The sequence below is a fragment of the Canis lupus genome, chromosome 15 (assembly GCF_003254725.2).
Source record: "Canis lupus dingo isolate Sandy chromosome 15, ASM325472v2, whole genome shotgun sequence".
In the NCBI taxonomy this organism is placed as follows: Eukaryota; Metazoa; Chordata; class Mammalia; order Carnivora; family Canidae; genus Canis; species Canis lupus.
This window is the reverse complement of record NC_064257.1, coordinates 8,130,229-8,152,283: the sequence shown is the minus strand read 5'-3', so window position 1 is coordinate 8,152,283 and position 22,055 is coordinate 8,130,229. Positions and strand designations below refer to the sequence as shown.

The following is a 22,055-nucleotide window of genomic DNA, read 5'->3' as shown; positions in this document are numbered from 1 at the left end:
CTGGGCAGGGCCCAGGCCTGAGGGACTTCATTCAAGGGTCTGGAATTTACCCCAAGAGAGGTGGGGATGCCTTGCTGCCTTCTGGGCAGGGGAGGGTCTGGAGCGTGTTGATGGTTTTGAAGGTCACACTTGGCTCCGTTGTGAAAAATGGATCGAGTAGCGCGAGAGCCGCGGTGGGGAGACCCGTGAGGAGCCTCGGCAAAGAGGCGGCCTGGACCAAGGTGGAGGCGGGACGGAGGGATGCGGATGCACCCGGAGGGTCATCAGGACGTAGAATCATCAAGACTCAGTGAGTACGTTAGATGGCGAGAGGGGGCCGCCCAAATAGGGGCCGCGTAAGCAGGCGACTAGCGGTGACCCTTGCTGATGAGGACTTCCACTGAATGGCAGAGAAGGTGACCTTGATTTTGGACGTATTAGGATCTAGATGTCTCTGGGTAAGTGAAGCTCTTCAGTAAGGACCCGGATATCCCGGTGTAGATGCCCGAAAAGAGAACGATTACAGCCTTCCCTTCCGATGGGCTGCGTCTTCCTGGGGCCGCGCGCTCCCCGGGCCGGGGCCTCCCTGGCCTGCCGCTCCTCCAGGCCCTCCCACGCTCGGCCCAGGCGTCTGCCCCAGGACCGTCCTATGAGTAGGCTGCGGCTCTTCCATATGAAAACAGGACGGTCCGGGTGCGCCTGGGCTCCTCAGCCTGGGTGACTCCTCCGAGTGTGGGAGTCCCCTGAGTTGCTCGCCTTGGGAGGAATCCCCAGGGATGGGGGAGGGAGGGACATACCTTCACACCTGGGCAGGGGGTGGTCCCAGTTCCGGTTCGTGCCGTGTTGACACGTGAGGACAGGATGGCCGGTCAGCTGGTATCCCGGGAGGCACTCGAAGGTCACGGACTGCCCGACATTGTAGCCGGCTCCCCTCACGATGCCGTTGGCAAAGGGCTCCGGGTCTGGGCACTCCTGGAGTTCATAGGCTGGCGAGGGTTAGAGAGAAGGTTACCGTATTCCCTCTGGACGTTTCCTCCTCCAGGACGTGGGCAGGCAGAGAGCCGACCTCGTGTGGAGCCGGGGCTTGGACTCACACGGACCCGCCCCGTCTACCAGTCGCCGCTGCCTTTGGGCCGGACATCATCGTGAGGACCAGGGGGGCTAACACACCACGGCCCTTTGCGCGGCGCCGGCACAGAGCCAGAGCGTAATAAATGTGGTTTTCCCTGTCTCCGTGGGGAGGGGGCTCGGGGGAGATGGGGCGACGCTGGGCGCTGGTTCACGGGCACCCGCCTGGGGCCGGGCCTCAGTTCTTTCCTGTGGGTCGTCTCGTTTAACCTCGACAACCTCGTTCTGGGTCACGGGCGCGGGAGGCAGTTGGGGGAGGCCTGAGTGGGGTCTTTGTGACTGAGGAGTGGGGGTCCCACGGGGGCACGTCCTCGGATGCGGGGAGGCGGCCGGCGCCGACCCCAAGCTCGTGCCTGGAGCCCCTGGGGCGGTCTGGGGTTCCCGCCACCGGTTGAGGGTCGCCGGCTGGGGCAGGAGGGCGGGTGCCTGAGGGGAGGCTGCGGCCTGGGGTCCCCGCTGGGAACCACCCCACGAGAGGGACCGGCCTTTGCAGAAAAAGGGACCCTTCGGGAGAGCGCCCGGGCTGCTTTCAAACGGGGCCAAAGTGCTCAGGGCCCACACCCGGAGGGAGCCGCCAAGGAGCGGGGGTGCCTCTGGGTGTGGGGCCGGGCCCGCAGGGGGGCATCGGCCTGCCGAGTAGGGCTCCCCAGGGGCGCGCAGGCTGGGCCCCCAGGGAGGCATCACGGTGGGAAGAGACAACTTTCAACCAGCGCCACAACGCAAATAGTGGAAATATGGTGAGAATTACTAAGACATTCACGTTATTAAGGTAGGAAGGACGGTGCCCAGCACTTTGGAACAGTTTTGTGTCCGGTCACTGCTCAGCTCCTTGCAAACCCGGTGTCCCCAGCAGCTGTGGTGGCTTCGGTGAGGCCCGGTGACCCGGAGGCCCGGTAACAGGGGCTTGTGCTGTTAGTAACAACTTCAGGGGAATGTTCGCCTGAGGGGAGACAGGAGAACCCTAGCCTAGGGAGTTCAGGGCGCCTAACGGAGGGATTTTGAGAAAAGCAAGGAGTTGGATTTCCTCAAAGGGCTGGGACCATAGGCAGCTGGGCCTGCTCCATAGCAGTGCCTTAGTGGGACAAGCGGCCCCTCTGGGAACAGGTCTTTTCACGAAGGAACACCTGGGGTGAGGGGTCAGCGTCCAGCTCCACGGGCCCTGCAGGGTGTAAGTGGAGTACGAGGGCCCGTCGGGCGGGGAGAACTATTTGCACCTGTCGTAAATCAGGAGGCCTCCGTGGGAGGACCCACCAAGTCACAGAGGTAAACGTGAGCGAGAGACGGATTGCACACACCCAGAGCCGACGCCTCGGGCCCGGCACGCAATCGGACCACCTCCCGGGGCGGGGCTGCGTGTCCGCTGCCCTTGTGCCTCGCTTCCCCCAGCAAGGGAAATCCTGAGAAGGGGGCCCCTAAGGAGGGCAGCGGGCCCGTCACAGAGACGGCTGCTGCTGCAGCGCTGGCCTGGGTCTGGGAAGCCTCAGCGGATGTGAGGGGCGGAGGCCAGGGCCCCGTGGAGGCGGGGAGGGCTCTTCCATGGGGAGGAGTCAGTGAGGCCCGCGGCCTCGGCCGACGACGCTCCCAGGGTGTATCACAGGGGCCCACGGTGAGTGAGGTCTGGCCCCACTGCGTGGACCCAGTGGGCGGGCCCCCAGGAAGCTGTCCTGGTTCTGGTGGTGGGGTCGTCAGTACTCGCACCGATGCAACAGGAAGCGTCTTCGGGGAGCACCTGGGCCTGTGCGAGCTGGGCTCTCCGGAGTCGAACTGCATCCCCCGACCAGATGCACATGTTGGGGTCCCAACCCCTGGCACCTGAATGGGGCCTTATTTGGAGAGAGGATCTTGCCGTTTCACCTGATGGCAATGAGGTCATCGGGGGGGGGGGGAGCCCTCACCCAACATGACTGCTGTCCTTGTAAAAAGGGGAAACTTGGGGACATACAGGGATCTGAAGCCAGAGATGGGGGTGATATTTCCATTAGCCAAGGAGTTCAGACGGCCAGCAACCCCCAGGAGCAAGGACAGAGGTCTGGAGAGTGTTCCTGCGGCCTCCAAGCGGTGAGAGGACCAACACGTGTTGCCCCAGCGCCGCAGCCCCCTGGGGCGGGGGGGGCCAGGGAAGGAGACGCTGACCCCAAGCATGGGTCCGAGTCTCTCCCGTGACGGGATGCGGCAGCTGAGGTGTCACCACGTGCCAGCCCCCGCGGCCCGTCCCGGCCTCTGTCCCCGTCCTCTGGGGTGTGGCCCATTACCCCAAGGAGGCCGGCGCCGTTGGATCCAGAGCACAGCCGCTCCCCCCCGCCCCCCGCCGAGCTGTCCCAGGTGTGGCAAGCACAGCCACGCTGCCTCAGTTCCACCGGAGGCGGGAGGCGGCGGTGCCTGGGTCACTGGGCCGTGGAATACCCTTGAGGCTCTCCCGAAACCAGCGGCCCAGACCCTCGGCCCGTGTCCATCTCTGACAAGGGACAGCAAGGCCAAAGGTCAGGGCATCATGTATACACTTACATAGGAAACACAACAAAAAAAGTCATGAAATAGGACACATTTTCACAGGTATGTGGAACATATGTGTGGCAACGCATGGGAAAGATCTGGAAAGATCATGTCAAAACAACAGTAACAACTTGAGGGGAATAAGCCCAGGTGCGGAGGCTGTGGACAGAGAAAGCTTGACCTTGTCTGTGATGCTTTGATTTCTTCCTTCCTTCCCTTTGTCCTTCCTCCCTCCACCCCCTCTTCCTTTTTAACAAGGTGAGTGTGTTTGCAAACTATTAATATAATTAAAAATTAACTTTCAAAAAGAAAATTACAAAGGCGGTATTTATAGTACGATGCCATTTTGATTGAAATGAAATAATAATAATAGCTGCATCAATCTACGTACGGGAAAAATGGGGAACGCAAACTTAAAAGTTGGTATCTCTGCACAAGGTGCAGTTGGAGATGGGATGACAGGAAAACTTTGACTTTCTACGGCGGACTTACAAAAATCCCTGTAGTGTTCTAATTTTTTATAAGCATGTATTAGATTGGAAAAAAAGTTCGAAATCATGCAAGAAAAAAAAAAGTCAGTGGAAGGCTCTGGAAGGACAGGTTAGAACAAATGGTTCAGTCCGTCACACTAGGAAGGCATCTGAGGGGCAGGCCGGCCCCCCACCCTGGACGGGGCACCACCTGCATGGCCACAGGCGACGGCCCCTCACACAGGGAAAGCCTGAGGTGAGGGAGCACAGAGCTTGTTCCGGGAAAAAAACGTGCCCGGAGGAGCGGGGGCCATCACGTATTCCCCTCAGCAAGCAGAGCCCCGGAGAGCATGGCAGGCGCCCTCAGTGGGGTCGATGGGCTGGTCTCATCCGAAGGCTCTGCGGGAGCCCCGGGGCGGCGACCAGAGTCCTCTGTCATGTGACAGGAGCCGCTCGCTGAGGGTGATGGGGCTTCACACAGTCGGCCGAGGAAGGCTGAGGGCAAGGGGTGGCGGGACGCTGGGGACAACCCCTGGGGGCTGGGCCTGGATGGGGGGCTCCAGTGGTGCTGTTGGGCCTTAACCCTGGGAAAGGCTGGCCAAAGGGGGTTGGGCACCTTCACGGAGCCGGAGGGACCTGCCGCCCAAGGGGAGCCCTCCTCCCTGGGAGCCGCCTGCTGCCCCTCGGCCCCCCGAGTTCCCTCTCCCGCACGTGGAGGGCAGAGCAGATGGGTAGGAGAGGGGGTGGACGGCAGCAAGCGGGCCCTCGCGGCGCTCACCCTGATACTCCAGCTTGAATCCTGGCCGGTTCTGGGAGTGGTCGCTGTGGAAATACACGGTGGTCTCGTGGGATGTGGAGAGGAGCGCGCCCGGGAGCTCGCTGCCGCTGAACCTGCCCATCATGCGGCTGGTCTCGTGGGGGCCGTTCCGGATCTCGATGAAGTCGTGGTTGGGCTCAGTGGAGAAGTTCAGGAACTGGATGTGAGCTCCTGGCAGCGAGACAGAGGCAGACAGTGCCCCAAGCCACACAGTCCTGCGGCGAACGCGCGGCCTGGCCTCCTGGAAGCTTCTCCCACTGGGCTCGCTCGTCCCCACCACCGACGTCCCGCCCAACCGAGATTCGCAGAACCGCGGTCTGGAAGCCACCGTCCTGTCCGGGCTTTTGTCTTGAGGCAGGACTGAACTTAAAAATGTGCTATTCGAGTCTTCCATGTTCTGTCTCCCTTTCTGATTTTTCCTACCCATTTCTACTCCTAACTCTGGGAAACGAACTAGGGGTGGTAGAAGGGGAGGAGGGCGGGAGGTGGGGGTGACTGGGTGGTGGACATAGAGGGGGGCACTTGAGGGGATGAGCACTGGGTGTTATTCTATATGTTGGCAAATTGAACACCAATAAAAATAAATTTATTATTTAAAAAAATAATAAAAATTAAAAGTTTTCTTAAAAAAATGTGTTATTTGCTCAGAATGAAGGGCTTCGGTCAGTTCCACATGGCTCTCCATCCCCATCCCCACCCCGATTTTATTTTTTTGAAAACAAAGCTCGGCGCCAATGCTTGGTTTGTAGTTCACAGGCCTACTCTCGGCACAAAGACAGCTCTGCTAAAACGAACGTTTCACTGAAAAATAACTGTATCCGCTCAAAAGACTTGAGCTTCGGTGCTGCTGTCTTCTAGAATACTTACGGCAATTCAGAAAGCAGAAAAGCACGTTGTCAATGAAGTTTACACTCTGGGATCTTAACTGGGTTAATCGAGATCTCCTAACAACCCAAGAAGCTAAACAGATCTCCTCGAGCCCTTAACGTACATGATAATGCACGATGCAAAGTGGAGGTGGAAGGGATTTGCTTTCTGGTGAGATTTCTCAAAATTAAGATTATTATTAAAAATGATGTGGAAGAAATACATTCACCGAGCAGAGGAAAGTGTGCATTAGGCTAGTTGTGAAAGTCTGATTGCAAAGTAGTAGGTGCTCCCATAATTCTAACTTTTGCATTAAAAAATGAGAATAGTCACCGATGCCCTAATAATATTGACTGAGCATCCACCACGCGTCAGGGCTGTGCTGGGCACCGCGCGGGGGGCACCGTCTGGCAGGTCCTCGTCTTCACGGGGGCCAAATGGTCACTGAGGACTGGGCTGGGGTGGTTATCTCCGCAGGGTGGACTCACAGATGGACTTTAATCCCTAAAAATTTCTCTAATTTGCATAGAATGGGGATTTAAGTGTGATTTTTTTCATCTAATTATTTAAATAAAATAAAGGCTGCTAACACTGAAGACCCTCCATGTCTCCTGCTGTCCCATCTGAGGGTCACTCACAGAATGGGGAGATACCTCCCCAGTCCATGTTTTTAGATTCCTAAATGTGTGTCGGATTTGTCTCATTTATGTAAATGTTCTACCGTACAGTTGTCTAAACTCTTTAATTCAATATTGTGCTTTTCGGGGTCTACCCTTGCTGATACAAGGAGCAAGCTCATTGGTTCGACTACACAGTAATCGATCTCATTTTGTGAATGATGCAGCCGCGCTACATATGACCCTATTAGCGACCATGCAGGTCGTCTCCAAAGTGCGGGCAGCCCCGGCCCAGCACTCAGCCCCCGTCGCCGCAGCCCTGTGAGCAGCATGTTCACCAGGGGCCCCCACAGGCCTCGGGGTGTGCGGAGAATGGGGTGCCACTGCTGCCATCGCCGGGGTTCCTCACGGCCGCCTCGGGCCCCGGCCCGCGGCCAGGAGTCGCCCAAAAGCAAGGCCTCGGTGACTGGCCTGTGCAGACGCCGGGAAGCGGCCGCGTCTGAGGCGGGGAGAGCTCTGGGGGCTGCACACTGGGACCGACGAGGACAGCGGCCTAACTCCTGCTCAAACTCTTTTCCTTTGGCGTCTGTGCTTCCTCCATCCCTCCATCACCTGAGCGTCTTGGGGCCCACGGCTGCATCTGCAGCCCGAGGGGCTCCTGGCTCCCCTTCCCCAATCTCTAAAATCGGGAGTTTCCCAAGGCTGCCAAAGTCCTCCTCGTGTTGTACCCTGGTCATCCACGCCCTGGGTCCCCCGAAAGGTGCTAAATAAGAGACTCCATCTTGGGCAGCCCGGGTGGCTCAGCAGTTTCCACCGCCTGCAACCCAGGGCGTGACCCCGGGGTCCTGGAATCGAGTCCCACGTCGGGCTCCCTGCATGGAGCCTGCTTCTCCCTCTGCGTGTGTCTCTGCCTCTTTCTCTCTCTCTGTGTGTCTCTCATGAATAAATAAATAATTTTTTTTTAAAGGGAGTCTCCATCCTTTGAGGGTCACCAGCCCCTCTCCTCCACTCAGGACATTTGTGAAGGAGACCAGTTGGCTCCCTTTCTCCTGAAGCCCCTTCTCCTTCAGAAGACCCAATCGGGCTGCAGAGTAAAGAATAAACATCAGGCTCTTTCATTCCTGAGGTCATGGACAGAGAGGTCCTAGGAGGCAGGAGGTCCTAGGGGCAGGGACACCCCAAGGACCCACCGTCCCCAGGAGCAGAGCAGTGACTCAGGCAAGGCGACCAATTGGTTCCTTGTCAACACACCTTTTATCTCCTCAACAGAGATATTGAGTTATATTCCCGGTCAGGAATGAATCAGCAACAGTTAGACTTTGTGCCCACACCCCACCAACCCCCGTGCCTGGAATACTCCATCTCCACCAAAAGAAAAAAAAAAAGTCCTCCCACTCCTTAAGATGAGCCCTAAATGTGCATCTAAAAAATGCAAACTCAAAAAAAATAAATAAATAAAAAATGCAAACTCGAGGGGGGGGCACTTGGCGGGATGAGCACTGGGCGTTATGCTCTATGTTGCCAAATTGAACTCCAATAAAAAAAAAATTAAAAAAAATGCGAACTCTGAATCGTGTCGACCTTGGCTATGTAATTTAATTAGGATGAGAAATCGGATGTTGAAGTTAAAAGCACAAGTCGAGGTCCAGCCTCTGCGAGAGCCTCTTTCTTTTTCAACCGTCCCTGGGTGATTTCTCATCCCGCGGTCCTGCATCCCAGCTCACTACTCAGGTAATAGTAGCCACGATCCCTGAGGTCGTTTCTCCCGTATTTTATGTTCATTCCCAGCGTTCTTAACTTGTCCTCGCCACCGTGGGGGCAGAGCATGCTGTGGGCACGCCGAAGGGTCGCCCGGGCCCGGGCGTGTAGACTTACCAAAGCCCACGGGCAGGACTATCTTCCAGGAGCAGTCCATGTTGCTGGGGTAGTTGCCGGGGAAGCCGGGGCTCAGGATCACGCCCTCCATCTCCTCCACTGCGCCCCCACACTGCGCTGTGATGGGGACAGAAGGCGGAGGGTGAGGACGCACGCGGGACAGCGCGGGGGCCGCGCCAGCATTGGGATGCTCCCTTAGGGCAGCGGTTTCTGTCCCTTTCTCAAGCCATAAACCCCTTTGAGAATCCAAAGGAACCAACGGCTCACCCGCCCTGACGGAGCGCCCATGTGGGCGAAGCTGAGTCGGGGCAGGGCTGCTCAGGTCGGGGCGCTGGCGTCCACAAGCCCGGGCCGTGGCTCTTGGCCTCGGCCAAGTGTGACCTTCTAGCCCCAAACCTCCCTCCATCACCGTCCCATCAACTCTTCCGAGACTAAAGAAAAAGGACGGAGGTGGGGGCTGGTGTGCATGGGGTCCTCACCCTGCCAGGGACCCCCTCCGCCCCTGATCTTTGCCCTCGGCCACGGGAACCGTGATTAGCGTTCCTCGGGGGGCCAGCCGTGCGGGGCTGGGGCATCTGACGGGCCGGCCCAGGTGACCTGAGAGTCACTAAAGAGGCAGGGCTGGAGCCCGAGTCCAGCCTGGTCAGGGGACACCAACTCTGTTCTTTCATAGCTTCCAGGGAACGGTCATGTGAGCTGGTTTTGGGGGACGGAGAGAGATGGAGGGGAGGGGTGTGTGGGGTCTCAGCGGAGGCATCCTGGGGACTGGGTGACATGCGGACCTGAGAGCGATGGTGCCTGGGTTGGGGGGGCTCCGGCCCAGGTCAGACCCACCGCCTGGGACACAACCCCAACGCCGTCACTTCCTGGGCGAGTTCCAAACCTTGCGTACCTGCTTCCCCTGCCTATGCAGTGGAGCTGATCCGGGCACCTACGTCCCCGGGCAGCACCTACGTCAGTATCCCTGACAATGGGGACCAGTGCACGCAGTGCCGCGGTGGCCCAGTGGCAGCTGCGCTGTCAGCAGCAGCTGCGGTTAACACGGGTGGCTTCCTCGGCAAGAATTTTGGGATAAAGAGCGGGTGGGGGGTGGGGGTGCCTCCTTGGCCTGACCGGTCACGTCTGTGACCGCGGGGCGGTGACCAGAGCCCGCCTCCGGTGAGCCCCAGGAGGGAAATGCCATTGTGCCCTAGGGATGCTTCATCCACGCACTTGGCCGCGCATCCCAGGGTCGGCGGGCATCCACCCTGACAGTGCCCGTCACTTTGTAACTCTAAAAGCCTCGGGTTTCCCTTTGCAAAAACGGAGGCAACGGTACCCCCAAGAGGCGCCGTGTGTAAACCTGTGGCGCCAGGCCTTGCCCACAGTGGACGCCCAGTAAATGGGGCGTCCCCCTGCCCCACGCTTAGCACACGCTCCTGGGACCCTGCGGTCCCTGCGTCCATGGCTCGCTTCCCCGGGGCTTAGCACGAGGTGAGAAACCCAACCAAGCTAAGCCCGTGCTGCACACATGCCTCCCCTGCCCCCGTTTCTCTGCTAGTGGATTTTGTCTGTCTGTCCCCTGGAGCGTCGCAGGGGAAGGGGCCTCAACTGCCCAAAGGGTCCAGCGGGGCCGTGGGCTCCTCTGTGGGATCAGGACAATGGCCAAGCCCCCGTGGCTTCCGGGCTGGTGGGGGCCGGCTTGCAGGGTGGCGCCAGGCTTGGGTGCGGGCTGCACACCCCCGAGCGGGCTGGCGCGGCCCGGGCCCTGCGGGAAGGGGTCGGAGGGGCTGAGCCCGGGCTCTCTTACCGATGCAGAGCGGCGGAGGGTAGTTCCAGCGGCGCACGGTCCCCGGCATGCAGGAGATGTGCGCGTGGCCCTGGAGGGACGGGGACAGGGGTGGGCCGGAGCTGAAGTGTCCTCGTCGCCCCCCCCCCCACAAGCTCCCTGGATGCCTTCAGAGGAAGGGTAGGCTCCCTGGAGTGCGGCCACACCGGAGCTTCGTGGGGACACGTCCCGGGGCCTGAGAGGCCTGTCCTGTCCTGTGCGGCCCGCGGGCCCTGCGTCTCGGGGGACACCCGCTTGGGCCTGGGGCCGGGGACATACCTGGAGGGCATATCCCGGCTCGCACTGGAAGGAGACCACATCATTCACCAGGTAGCGCTCGCCGGCCTTCACCCCGTTACTGGGCACCGTGGGCTCCGGGCAGCTGCTCAGGCCCACCGCTGGGGACATAGACACACACATGGGACAGGGTGACGGCAGGCCCGGGTCAGGGCGGTGGGACGGGCTCCGGTCACCCTGTGCCCGCGGCGGGAGGTGGGTGGCCCCGGGCTCAGTGCAGGCCTCCGGGGGCGGGGCACGGGGGAGATGCCCCGACCTGGCTCCTGGCCACCCGCACCTCAGACCCCACTTCCCTCCATCCTCCCGGCCCTAAGAAGACGATTCCTCCGGCAATGGAGTTGGGAGAGGGGAATGACAGGTGCGGAGGAAGGGGGGGCCCTCGGGGTCACTCGGACGCTCGGAAGGCCCCGCTCTCTGGGACACGCTGTGCAGAAAAACGTTGGCCAGTGGACGGGACTCTGCTGCCTTATTTCTCCTGCTGTGTCCCTGAGCTCCTTTCTGGGGGTGACACCGGGGTTCCTCACACCTGGCCCCCCATGATCAGGCCCGGGCTCACCGCCGGCCTCCAGCCTCGCCGCCCTGGGCACACCCTGCGCGTCTGCGTCCCTCAGTCACGGACGTCCCTACTCGGCACCTCCAAGTGGGTTCCTGTCGAGTGTTTCAGTCTTCCCCCTCACGGAACATCCCCGGACCTCACGCGCCGCCCCGAGCCCTTCCAGGATCACCCTAGGGACTCCCCAACGCTCCTGCATTCTCCCAGCTTGAGTCTCTCAATTCACCTGCAGTTACTGGATCTTCATTATCCGCCCAGCGCCGTGCGCAGGGCTGTGCGAGGACCCGGCCCCTCCTCCTGTCGCCGTCATCGCCGCAGCGGCACTTAGGGAGACCCCCCCTCCCAGCGGGGCCGGGGACACGGGCCGCAGGTGTCGTGTCAGCCTTGAAGGAGGTCCTCGTGCCCCACGCCCCGGGCGAGGACGAAGAGATGTGTGCCCCGTGGCCACGGAGCTGGGACTCAGGCCAAGCGCAGCCTGACCGCAGGTCTGTGCGGGTGGAGGACACACAGGCCACCCGGCCCGGCTCCACACCCCTCGTCCCCTGGAATCCTCCTCAAGCAGCTTTGGATCCCTCCTGAGGGTGGAGAACTCACAGTGGGTGGGCGGGCGGGCAGCACCTCCTGGCTGGGACTTCGTGCCTCCCCTGTGCCCAGCTGGGGCCCGTCCGTAGCTACAGACGTCGCAGGGCCCCTAACTCAGATGCAGTAAAACTTGCTAAGGACGTCCCTGTGCCTGGCGGCTGGTGGCCTGCAGCTGACAGTGCCGTGTTCCGGGGATGGGTGCTGGGTCTGCCCCAGGCACCTCCAGCTCCCAGGGCTTGGGACAGGGCAGCCTGGGCCCGGGGCCCCCGGTGGATGCCTCTGGCAGCCCTCCCAGCAGACCCAGGCCCCTCGGGAGAGGCAGGCTCCCTGGGGAAGCTGCGGCTGCATGTACTGCATGGAGCAGGGGTGTGGGGAGGGCTGGGTGGCCCGGGCCACCAACCAGTGGCCCCATCCTCTTGTGCAGCAGCTGGTGCATCGTCACTGCACCTTGGAGCCGGGCATCGACATGTACACCAGGTAACTACGTGCACCAGGTAACTACGTGTGCTTTTTCCTTCCAAGAAAAAGCCTCATGTAACAAAGTGTGTGAATCTTACGTGCACGCTTGCTGAGTTTTGACAAATGCCTGCACCTGCACGACTCAGACCTACCGGAACTGCAGAACACCGCTGACTCTAGGAGGTCCCTGTGCCCCTCTCAGAGAATTCCTGCTGTACAGGTGCCTTTTTTTTTTTTTTTGACAGAGTGAGAGCGAGTGCGCTCCTGCAAGCAGGGGTCGGCAGGGGCGGAGGGCGAGGGCATCTTGAGCAGGCTCCATGCAGAGGGGAGCACGACACGGGGCTCGATCTCGAGACCCTGAGATCATGACCTGAGCCGCCATCGAGGGTTGGACATTTAACCGATGGAGCCACCCGGGCACCCTTTGCATGTCCTCTTGAGAAGTGAACGAGATTCCCAGGAGCGAAGGCCTTTTGGGCCTGTGAGTCCACAAGTGTTGGCAGCGGGGCGAAGACCTCAAGGGTAGGACGGGAGCCATCACCACGCTGAATCTGAAGGACGTCCCCCGGCTGTCCTCCCGGCTGCTTCTCCCCCTGCCTCCCACTTAGCGGGTGCCCGCGGCGCGGCAGCCTGAGACCTACTTCCCCAGGTGGCGGCGGCGACAGAGGGAGGAGGCGCGGGGGGAAAGGAAGGGAAAGCAAGCGTGAAAGAACATGGTAGGAGGAAAAGGTGGAATGGGGAGAAACGTGAACCCCAAGAGAGAAACCGAGGAAGTCCATTCCCGTTTCTCGTAGAGCGCGGCATGGCTTTATTTAAGCCGGGCTGGCGACAGGGGAAGATTTCTTCTATTATCCCCGGCGATCTACTGCTTTCAAAACCATATTGTTCCATTTTCGTGGCACTAAATCAGCATCGAGGGAGTCACAGCAGTAGATACGACTCTCAGACCTTCAAGACTGTTTGCCTCTACAGTTAATCCTTCCCTTCCACACCCTCTTTGCAGATAGATGCTCGAATATTAAGAGAACGGTCGTTTTTAGCAAAAGACAAAGATGCTTTTGGCTCCTAGGAGTTCCAGCGACTTCTGTTTTCCCTCAGCACTTCCCACCAAGACAGGACAATGCTCGATAAGCATCGGGGGGTGACCACTTAGTTCCCTTGAGCGACAGCGACCACAGCAAACCGAGGAGAGGCGGGTTTTTTTCTTTGGGGGGGGGGCGGGGAACGAGGCAGCAAAATGACGAAGAGATTTAGGAAGGAAGTATATCTTTGGAAGAGGAAAGGAAAGAGAAGATTCTCAGGAACGTTTAAGGGCTCGAAGGACAACGCTGGAAAAGGGAACAGAACTAGAGAATGGAGAGAAACAGGTAAAAGGAAAAGCGTGAATTATTCAAGAAAGACGGCGCGCTTTACTCCACCAGCGAGGGAAGCCTTTGAGGTCTGCGGGGAGGAAGGTCTCGGGGTCCCTGTCCTACCCTCTGCCCCTCCGGGTCTTCGCTTTGGGCTGTCCTAGGCCTGCTGCCCTGTGCACACTTCCGCGCTCTCAGGCCACGAGCATCCTGGGGCCTGGCTGATAATCCTCTCCCGACCATCGACCATCGGGGCAAAGCTCGTTGTTCAGAGCCCAGCCCAGCGTCTGCACAACATCCGGCGCTGCCCCCAACCCAGCTCTAGTGCCAAGTGGGACCACCCTTGGCAAGGGCCCGTGTTGTCCCAGACGCTAAGCCAACCACACCTTCCCGTATTTCTTACTCCTCGCCCGACCCTAGCTCCAGCATCCCTTCCATAAGGTCTCGCTTGGCCGGGTTCAGCGCCCCCTCTTCTCTCCTTGCTTAGCGTATGGGGTTGCATGCAAATGATTCCCGCCCTGTCCGTCCACCTCCCTGGACTCTGTGTTTGTCTCTGTCCTGGGGGTGCCTAGCACAGGGTTGCCACACTCCTGCATGACCTCCACCTCTTCACCTGCCCAGGTACAAGTGACCACTCTGTCCCCTGGGACTACAGCTCCAGCACCTGGGGCATCGCCAGGGCCCCTGCAACACTGTGACATGCCTCTCCGTCCACGCGTCTGCCTCTCTTCCATGGACTCGGGGGACGCTCACTGCTCCGGACCTTGCCCAGTCCCAGCAAAGCCCAGCACAGCACCCGACACACCGTGAACACCCCACAGCTACCTGCTGGATGAGCGTATAACAAGTACCTCCGTTCACCTATTCCTTCCCGCTCTCAGAAGGGATGGGGACGACACACTCGCCCAGGATGAAACAGGCCCCCCCACAACCTCTGCTCTTTTGCCCCACTGGGCACCTCCACAAGCCCTTTTCCTTCTAATAGTTTTTCGTCATGGACGCTTCGGGACACTGGAAGCCAAGATGTAAGGTTTCAAGGGTGGAGGGAGAAATCTGGTGCAAGAGGAGTGAAGTTCCTCATGAGGACAAGGCTCTGGCATCACCGGGGGTTGGAGAGGACATGTTGTAGGACTGGAGGACGGCGCCTGCATTTCTGCACACCCCCAATTCTCTACCGGACCTAAATCAATGATGGGGCTCCCCTCCCATTCCTGGTGTGGACACGGGTGGGTGTGCCCAGGTGTCTGAGTTCAATGAGACTCGGGGGTGAGACTCCTGCCCCCCCCCCTCCCCGGCTGTGCAGGCCTGAAGACTTTCAGACCTTCTCTGAGCTTTGGCAACCTCATCTAGGCCTGTGGGGTGGAGAATGCACAGCCCCAGGAGGTCCCCGCCCACCGCAGGTCCTTGGCACCTGTCTGTCCCACCCTGAGCCCTGAACACAGCCGAGACTGTGGATCCTCACTTTTGTATTCCAAGTGGAAGCCGGCTGCCGACACGCTGATATCTGAGTAGAAATGAAGGTAGAGCTGGTTGGAGGTACTGTTCAGAAGGGCAGGCACGGTTGTTCCTAGGGCAAGGAAACAGGGACCATTCACGCTTGGCCACCCCGGCCCTCGATTTCCTTCCCATTTCTCTGGTTTTTGCTACCTGCTGATATTCTGCTTCCAAGGCCCTCAAATGTCCCCAGTTATCGTACTCGCCAGGTGACAAACGAACCCCTCCCCTCCCCAGGATGCAGGGTGTTCTTTAGAGGCTGAGGGTAGAGGAGACCTCAAGCTGTCTGCAGAGTGAGCAGTGGCAGAGGGGGGTGGGGGGCGGGGGCCACGGGCAGCGGGGAGTTTGGTGCCCTACCAGCCATCTTCAGATAACTGACAGGTGTGATTCTCTGGGCAGTGCAGGCAGTGTAGACCGTTTATATGGTGCACACGACTCCCTTTCCTATCTTGGCAACATGGAACCCTGAAGCCTGGGCACCCAGATAATTGCCCCGGCCACACTCAGCGAGCACTCTGCCCCTGGAATGGGGAACAGTGTGGCCACTGTGGAAAACAGCGTGTCGGTTCCTCGTACGACGTGGAAATTCCACAGCGAGGTATACGCCCAAGGGGATCAAAACCATGTCCCGCAGAAACTGCTACGTGAATGCTTATAGCAGCATCGTTCACAACGAGCCCACAGTGTCCATCACCTGCCGGATGGGCAAGTGAAGCCCGGTCTCTCCACATGGTGATGTGTCGGCGCTCGTTACAACATGGTGGGCCTTGAAAAATTAGGCAGAGGGAAAGAAGCCAGACCCAGGAGCCCGCCTATTGTAGGATCCCACTTATATGGGATTTCCAGAACCAGCAGATCTATGAAGACGGTACAGAGGCTGCCAAGGGATGGGGGCGTGGGGCGCCAGGGGGCATGCAAACGAGCACCTGGCTTCCTTCGGGGGGAAATGACAGCGTCGGGCGCTGGACAGCAGTGAGAGTTCCAGACTCTCGTGAATATACTAAAACCGCTGAACTGTACACTCGCTTTTCACCGTAGCGTTATTATCGTCGTTTGATGCCTGAGCTACGATCGACATGCAACACTGTGTTAGTTGCCGGTGCGCGACGTGCGGACCCAGACTTGTGTGTATGGCGACGCCGTCACCGAAATGAGCCCCGGTGACGCCTGTGGATCGTACACTTTAAAATGATGAGTTCTGTGGCCGGTGAACCACATGTCGGTGGTGATCATGGAGGGGACGAAAATGAAGTCCACCCCCCGCCCTGAGCGGAGGTCCCTGGAAGCCCCGCCTCACCTGAGAAGCTCCCCAGCATGGTCACGGTGTTGTCCGCACCATCAAACACCTCCAGAGAGTCCCAGTTCTGCTCTGTGACAAAACTGATGACTTGAATCTGGGAAGGCAGAGGGATCGAAGCGTCGCTTAGGCGGCCTGTGTCCGTCTGCCTGTCCTGCTGTCCCTCCTTCTCCATTCATGTAGTTGATTCCATTACCGAGCACCCTCACCTGGGCTGACACTGTGCTAGGTCCTCCCACTGACAGTACCCAGCCGTCCCTACCCCCGGTGACCTCATCTGTCCAGTGGGGACGACAGATGTCCAACGAAGGCCCCCGTCCCATCCCTCCAATGTTCCTTGGGTTTCCCTACCTTCCTGTCCCGACTGCACAAGACATCCTGCAGGGACGACCCGGGAACCCACTCCCGGCCAGACCTGCCCACCTCGAGCCCCCGTTGCCACCCCTCTGTTGGCCTTGGAGGCTCTAACCGCCTCCATGCTGCCACCCAGCTCCAGGGCCTTCTCCACTCGCCTCTTACCACTGGTCCCCAGTCTGCTCCCATGGCCCAGGCTGCTGTAGGGGTGCCTGGGGCATCTGGGGCGTCTCCATGCCTCATCTGCTTGCTTCTTCCCCTTTCCTGCAATGCCCCCTCTCCTACCACCCATAACCTGGAGGAAAGCAGCTTTCAAGCCATCTGAAAACATCTTCTCTGACTCTTCCCCGATCTCTGTATTTCATTCAGTCCAGATGTTTCCTCCTCTGGCCTTCCCTGACAGCCCGAGCCCGGGACACCCCCGCTCTTTCCCGAGTTACCCGCTCTCTCTTCACACCCCTGGAAGCTTCTGGGCCTTGAGCTGTTGTGTTTTTCTGCTTGTGGACCTCACCTCCACATCTGGCCCGAGGGGCAGGGACTGGCTGGAATGTCTCCTCCAGGCCACTGCCTGCCTGGGCCTCCCCGAGCCCCTACCTGGATACCAGCGCCTTCAGGGACCATGATCTTCCACACGCAGTTGAGGCTGTTGAGGTAGGGCTCTGGGAAGCCGGGGGACAGGATGGTGCCCCTGCGCTCCGTGAGGTTGCCTCCGCACGGCACTGAGGGGGAGGCAGTTCTGATCAGAGGGTCCTCCTGCTTGTCTCTGGTCCCCCAGGGGAGCCTCCCCCAGCACTCCTCCCTTGCTGGCGGTTGGCTTCTCCCGTAGGCCCCCATCCCCGCTCTTCCCATGGCTGCTGTCCCTACAACCTTCCTCCCAGGCCTCCCTCCCCAAGCACCCCAGCTCCTCCTGACTGTCCTCACACCCAAGACACCCCACCTAAGTTGCTCTGGGGAGCAGGGCCTGCTGTTGGGTCTCCCCGGAGTCCCGGTGGCTCAGGTACTCACCCACGCAGGTGGGCGCTGACACATTCCACTGGGCCAAGGCCCCGGGGACAGGGAGGCACTCGATTTCTGGGGACCCCTGCAGGGCATAGCCGGAGTTGCAATCGAAGCGGACGACGGCTCCCACTGAGAAGTCACTGCCCAGCCTCTTGCCATAGCGGGGTTCCGGCACGGAGCTGCATTGTGTGGCGCTGGTTCGGGGCACCGCTGCAGGGAACAAGGCTATTGAGGGGCAGCCTCACGCTGGTGGAAACCGGCCCGGGGATGGACACACAATGGTACCAGAGACGGTTTGGATGGGACCCCTGGGCGCCCTCTCCCAGGGCAAGGGGGGGATTTTCCAGGACAAAGCCCATTTTACTGAAATAGAGTTGGACATGCATTGCTGCAGCACAGCTTCTGAAACCACCATGGGAGGCCGACTTTAGGCCCAGCTGTGTTCTGCTTTCCCATGATACCCTTCGACTATCAGTGTCCACGTCCCTTTGCAAGGAGAATGGCCATTCTTCTTCCCATCACCCTGCCTCTGGCCCCTTTCCCCAAGTGCCTTAGGGCTGCCGAGGGCTCCACTCTCATGACCTGAGTCTGAACTCCCTCCCCCACCACCCCCACGGCAGACAGGATGCTTCAACCCAGGCCCCAGGGCCCAGATTATGGCAGTCCCTGTGGCAGGGGATGAACGGGGACATGCCTAGAATGGGCCCTACAAAGGGGGGTTCTAGACACGGAGGGGCTAGGGCCTGTAGAGAAAAGCCAGGGCCTTTGGGACTTAGCCTTCAAGGCCCACGAATAAGGTAATGGACCCTATTCACCTGATTGGCGCCAACTACTGTCCCAGCTAGAAAGTGGCAGAGCTGGGATTCAAAGCTACATCCACCTTAATCCCCAGTCTCTGTTTTCCCCACACCTTTACTGTGCTCTGCAGAGAAAACCAAACTCCAGGGGACAGGGCCTAGGGGTGAGGCCTAGGCTGGTCATCCCAATGCCATCAGGACTGTGCCAGACAGCGGTGGAGGGCAAGGGTGGAACCAGCCTTCCGTGTCAGATTTCTTTCCTCATTTGACCCGGAATTTGGTCTAAGAATTGTCTGTTGAGCAAATGAATATCTAAATTCAACTGAATTTCAAAGAACTGCCCTATACATCATAACTGCTCTCCAGCACCCTAAGACTGAGGCTCAGATCAGCAGTCAAAGGTCTCTGTTCCTTTGTCGGGGAGTCACTCACACCTCTCACATCCACTTGCTGCATTACCTTGGTACACAAAGTGGAAACCTCTGGCTGGTGCTTGGCCTTTGGCGCTGAACTTAATGAGAACTTGATTGGAGGTGGCCAGGGGCAGTGATTCTCCTGCCGAGAAAAGGGGCAAGGACGAGAGGAAGATAATGAGTCTAGCAGTCAGTCCAGCAGAGAAAATCCTGGCCAGGCAGGAGGGGCTGCCCGTACCCCCCACAGCAATTCCTCCCATGTCTCAGGCCTTCCTGAAATAAAACCTACCATTTTTACTACACTTTATAGTTTAAAGTTTGCAGAAGGCTCTAGCATCCATGGTCTTACCTTGACCCATGGACATTGTGAGGTTGGCATGATGAGAGTTCAATGCCCCATGGTATAGGTCAAGAAAGAGATGATCAGAAAGATTAAATGACCTTCCCAGAAAGGAGAAAGCTTCCAGACATATGTTGACTCACGAGGATGGGGTATTACCAAACTGACTGGTGGTTTACTTGGAAAACGGACATTAAAAAGAAAAAAATGGCACCAGCTTCTAGGAAAGAGGGTGATGTGAATATCTGAGAGTAAGTGGCCCTTCCCAGATGCTGCAAAATGATAGGTAACCACAGCAACGGTATAACTTATTGTTCTCACTAGGACACTTCTGAGAGTCAAAGGGCATGTTATGTTGGGACAACCAAATGAAAGCTGGGGCTGTCACAAGCAAAGCAAGATGTACTGCCACCCAGCCAAAAACACACAAATTGGGGAAAACTGCAGGGGCACAGGATGCCTTTCTATCAGGAGATAATGTTCTCTCTTCTACTTGATGCGGTACAGATGGACAAGGGTAAGGACAGCACCAACTGGACCTACAGCTGTGAAGTGCAGTCCTACCTCTCATCACTTTCTTGAGGCAGCCAAGGCAACATGGCTTGCCAGGCAGGGACATGGCCGCTCTGCACGCTGACCCTCCACAGTTTTAGGGATCCCTGGGATGGACAGTGACCCCATTATCATAAGGGAAGTTGGGGTTGTGGGCAGCCAGGCTAAGTCTCCACTGCAGTGGGGCTGGAGTTGGGACCAGCCAAGGAGCCACTGGGAAGCAGACCTGGTATCCACCCGTGCTTCTAGAAAGCACATGTGACTCTACTGGCCACAGGCAGCAGAGAGTGTTACACAGCACGCTATTTACAAGTGACCCAGATGGCTGAGCCTGGCTAGGAGTCATTGCCCCAGATAATTTCTGGCTGCGAAGGCAAAAAGAAACTCATGAAGCAAAAGCCTCTCCTTATTATCACCACTATAGTTGGATGTACACAGACCTCCCTCTCCACGGACAAGCACATAGTAAAATCCCTGGACAAAAGACAAGCTCCCCAAGTTTTAACAGTGAAGACCACTCAGAAATCAAAGCAAACATTTTTATGTGGACTATAAAAAAAGGACAGGCAAGAATCTGAGAAGATTTTCAACTGTGGTTGTCACAAGATTAGATCCAGCATTACATCATGAAGTCAGAGAGGCCAGGCGTGCCAAAGGAACTTCTGAAATCAATAAAGCCTTCAAAAATGAGAAGCACTGGTACATGGCAGCTGGATTCTGCAGACAATGAACAGAAAAGTGGCGATTAAATTTGGGAAATTCTTTCAGAATCCACAGGAAAAGGATAAAGAGATGAAAATAATGAGAGAAACCACATACGACCTGGAAGATAGATCAAAGGAACTCCAATAAGCATACATCAAGAATTCCAGAGAGAGAGAAGGCAGGAGAGATTGAAGAAGAAAGTGTTTATGAAAAAAATAACTTTCCTGAGCTTGAGAGAGACTTGAGGTTCAGACTAAAATGGTTCTCCAAGTGCCAGGTGTAATTAATGAAAAGAGATTTCTGCTGCAACGTAAAAGTGGGCTTTTAAATTTTAAATATAAAAATAGAAAAAAATGAAAGGCACCCAGGGAGAAAAGAACAGGTTACCTACAAGGATAAAGACTCCACTTGTTGGCGATATTAGCTGTTGGAATGAGGTGGAGCAGCTGCTGCAATTTTGAATGAAGTTTGTAACCCGTAATTTGATTTACAGTCAAGCTGTCATTTATATGATACGTCAAAGGAAAGGCATACTCATCCAAGCAAGGTGACAAAGAGTACTGCAGTGATGAGCCTACTAAAAAAATGAATGGAAGTAGGGAAATCTCAGGGAGAAAGACAACCAGGAAAATATAGTTAAACCCAAACAGTTATTGTCAACGAGATAGCAAAAACTAAATGCAAGTATAAACACTTATTCTCGGGGGGAAGAAGTCCATAATTTACAAAGAATTACTAAGAACATTAATATGATAGTTGAAATACACACAAGAAAAGCCCTGGAAGTGAGAGATGGGTCAGATATGAATGGAAAAGCAAGAAAGCAAAAGCAAAACAAAAGAGACAAAAACTCAAAAAGACAAAACCAGATGACAGATATCAGCCCAAGTGTAAAATCAGTAAACTTCCTCTGAAAAGAAAAAGATTCAGAGAAAATGAGGAAAAAAAATCTATCAGGCCAACACAGATGCAAAAATGGTCAGAAGCAGAAGACTACAAAGTATCACAGTTGTGGCGGGATCTTTAAATCCACAACATCCCTGATCACTGACGTATTAAACAGAAAAACAAAGTCGAGACTGTCCTGTCCTCAAGCTTCTCTTCCCCCTTCAACACGCCTCTGGGATGGGGACACAGCAGTCCCACCAGCATCAGGGGCTCCTCATCTGCGTTTCTCTAAATGAGGATAACAGATGATCTGAGGATATTGATATTATATCTACAGGTTCCATCCATCCACCCCTCTGTCCTTCCATCCCTCCATCCCTCCCTACTTCTTTCTGTCCATTGGTCCTTTACGTCTACATCGGTACCTGTATCTATATCCACATTTACATATACAGGTCCTGAATGTACCTCTTTGTTTCTGCCTGTGTCTATACTCTGGATCTGTAGCTAAACTTCTACCTCTAGCTATCTTGAAAATCAAGAGATTTAGACCAAGTATTATACCCAAGAGACCCTGACTCACACTGTTGGCCGAGTGTGCATATGTGGGGTGTTGCTATCAGAGAGTCATTTCATCGAGTACCACTGATAAAAGAGTTGAATAATAAAATTGAGTAAGATTGGTCTAATGGCCATTACAAAGCTAATTCAATCCTAACAATAGCTCTAGGAGGCAGAGGCTTGCCTGTCTGCATTTTACAGCTGCGTGAACTGCAGCTCAGAGCGGTCAAGTGCAGAGCCCAGAGGCATCTAGCGGCGAGGGGGAAGGGCTGAGATCAGGGGCCAGGCAGGGAGGGCTGGGCCACAGCTTGGGTCACTCTGTGGCCTCTCAACCCTGCAGAGAACACACTCGCTTCTTAGAT

General features: G+C 57.2%; 1 protein-coding gene across 1 annotated transcript in view; it reads right to left on the bottom strand.

Annotated features, from left to right (window-relative positions):
• Positions 1-22,055, bottom strand: part of CSMD2 (CUB and Sushi multiple domains 2) — a 489,398-nt gene that overhangs the window by 89,074 nt on the left and 378,269 nt on the right. The window contains exons 33-42 of the mRNA XM_049094020.1: positions 18,694-18,789; positions 17,444-17,647; positions 17,033-17,157; positions 16,085-16,181; positions 14,756-14,860; positions 10,333-10,451; positions 10,036-10,105; positions 8,247-8,363; positions 4,849-5,058; positions 777-965 (exon numbers count right to left, since the gene is read on the bottom strand). Coding sequence (XP_048949977.1) covers positions 777-965; positions 4,849-5,058; positions 8,247-8,363; positions 10,036-10,105; positions 10,333-10,451; positions 14,756-14,860; positions 16,085-16,181; positions 17,033-17,157; positions 17,444-17,647; positions 18,694-18,789 — 1,332 coding nt within the window. The remainder of the gene's footprint in view (positions 1-776; positions 966-4,848; positions 5,059-8,246; positions 8,364-10,035; positions 10,106-10,332; positions 10,452-14,755; positions 14,861-16,084; positions 16,182-17,032; positions 17,158-17,443; positions 17,648-18,693; positions 18,790-22,055) is intronic.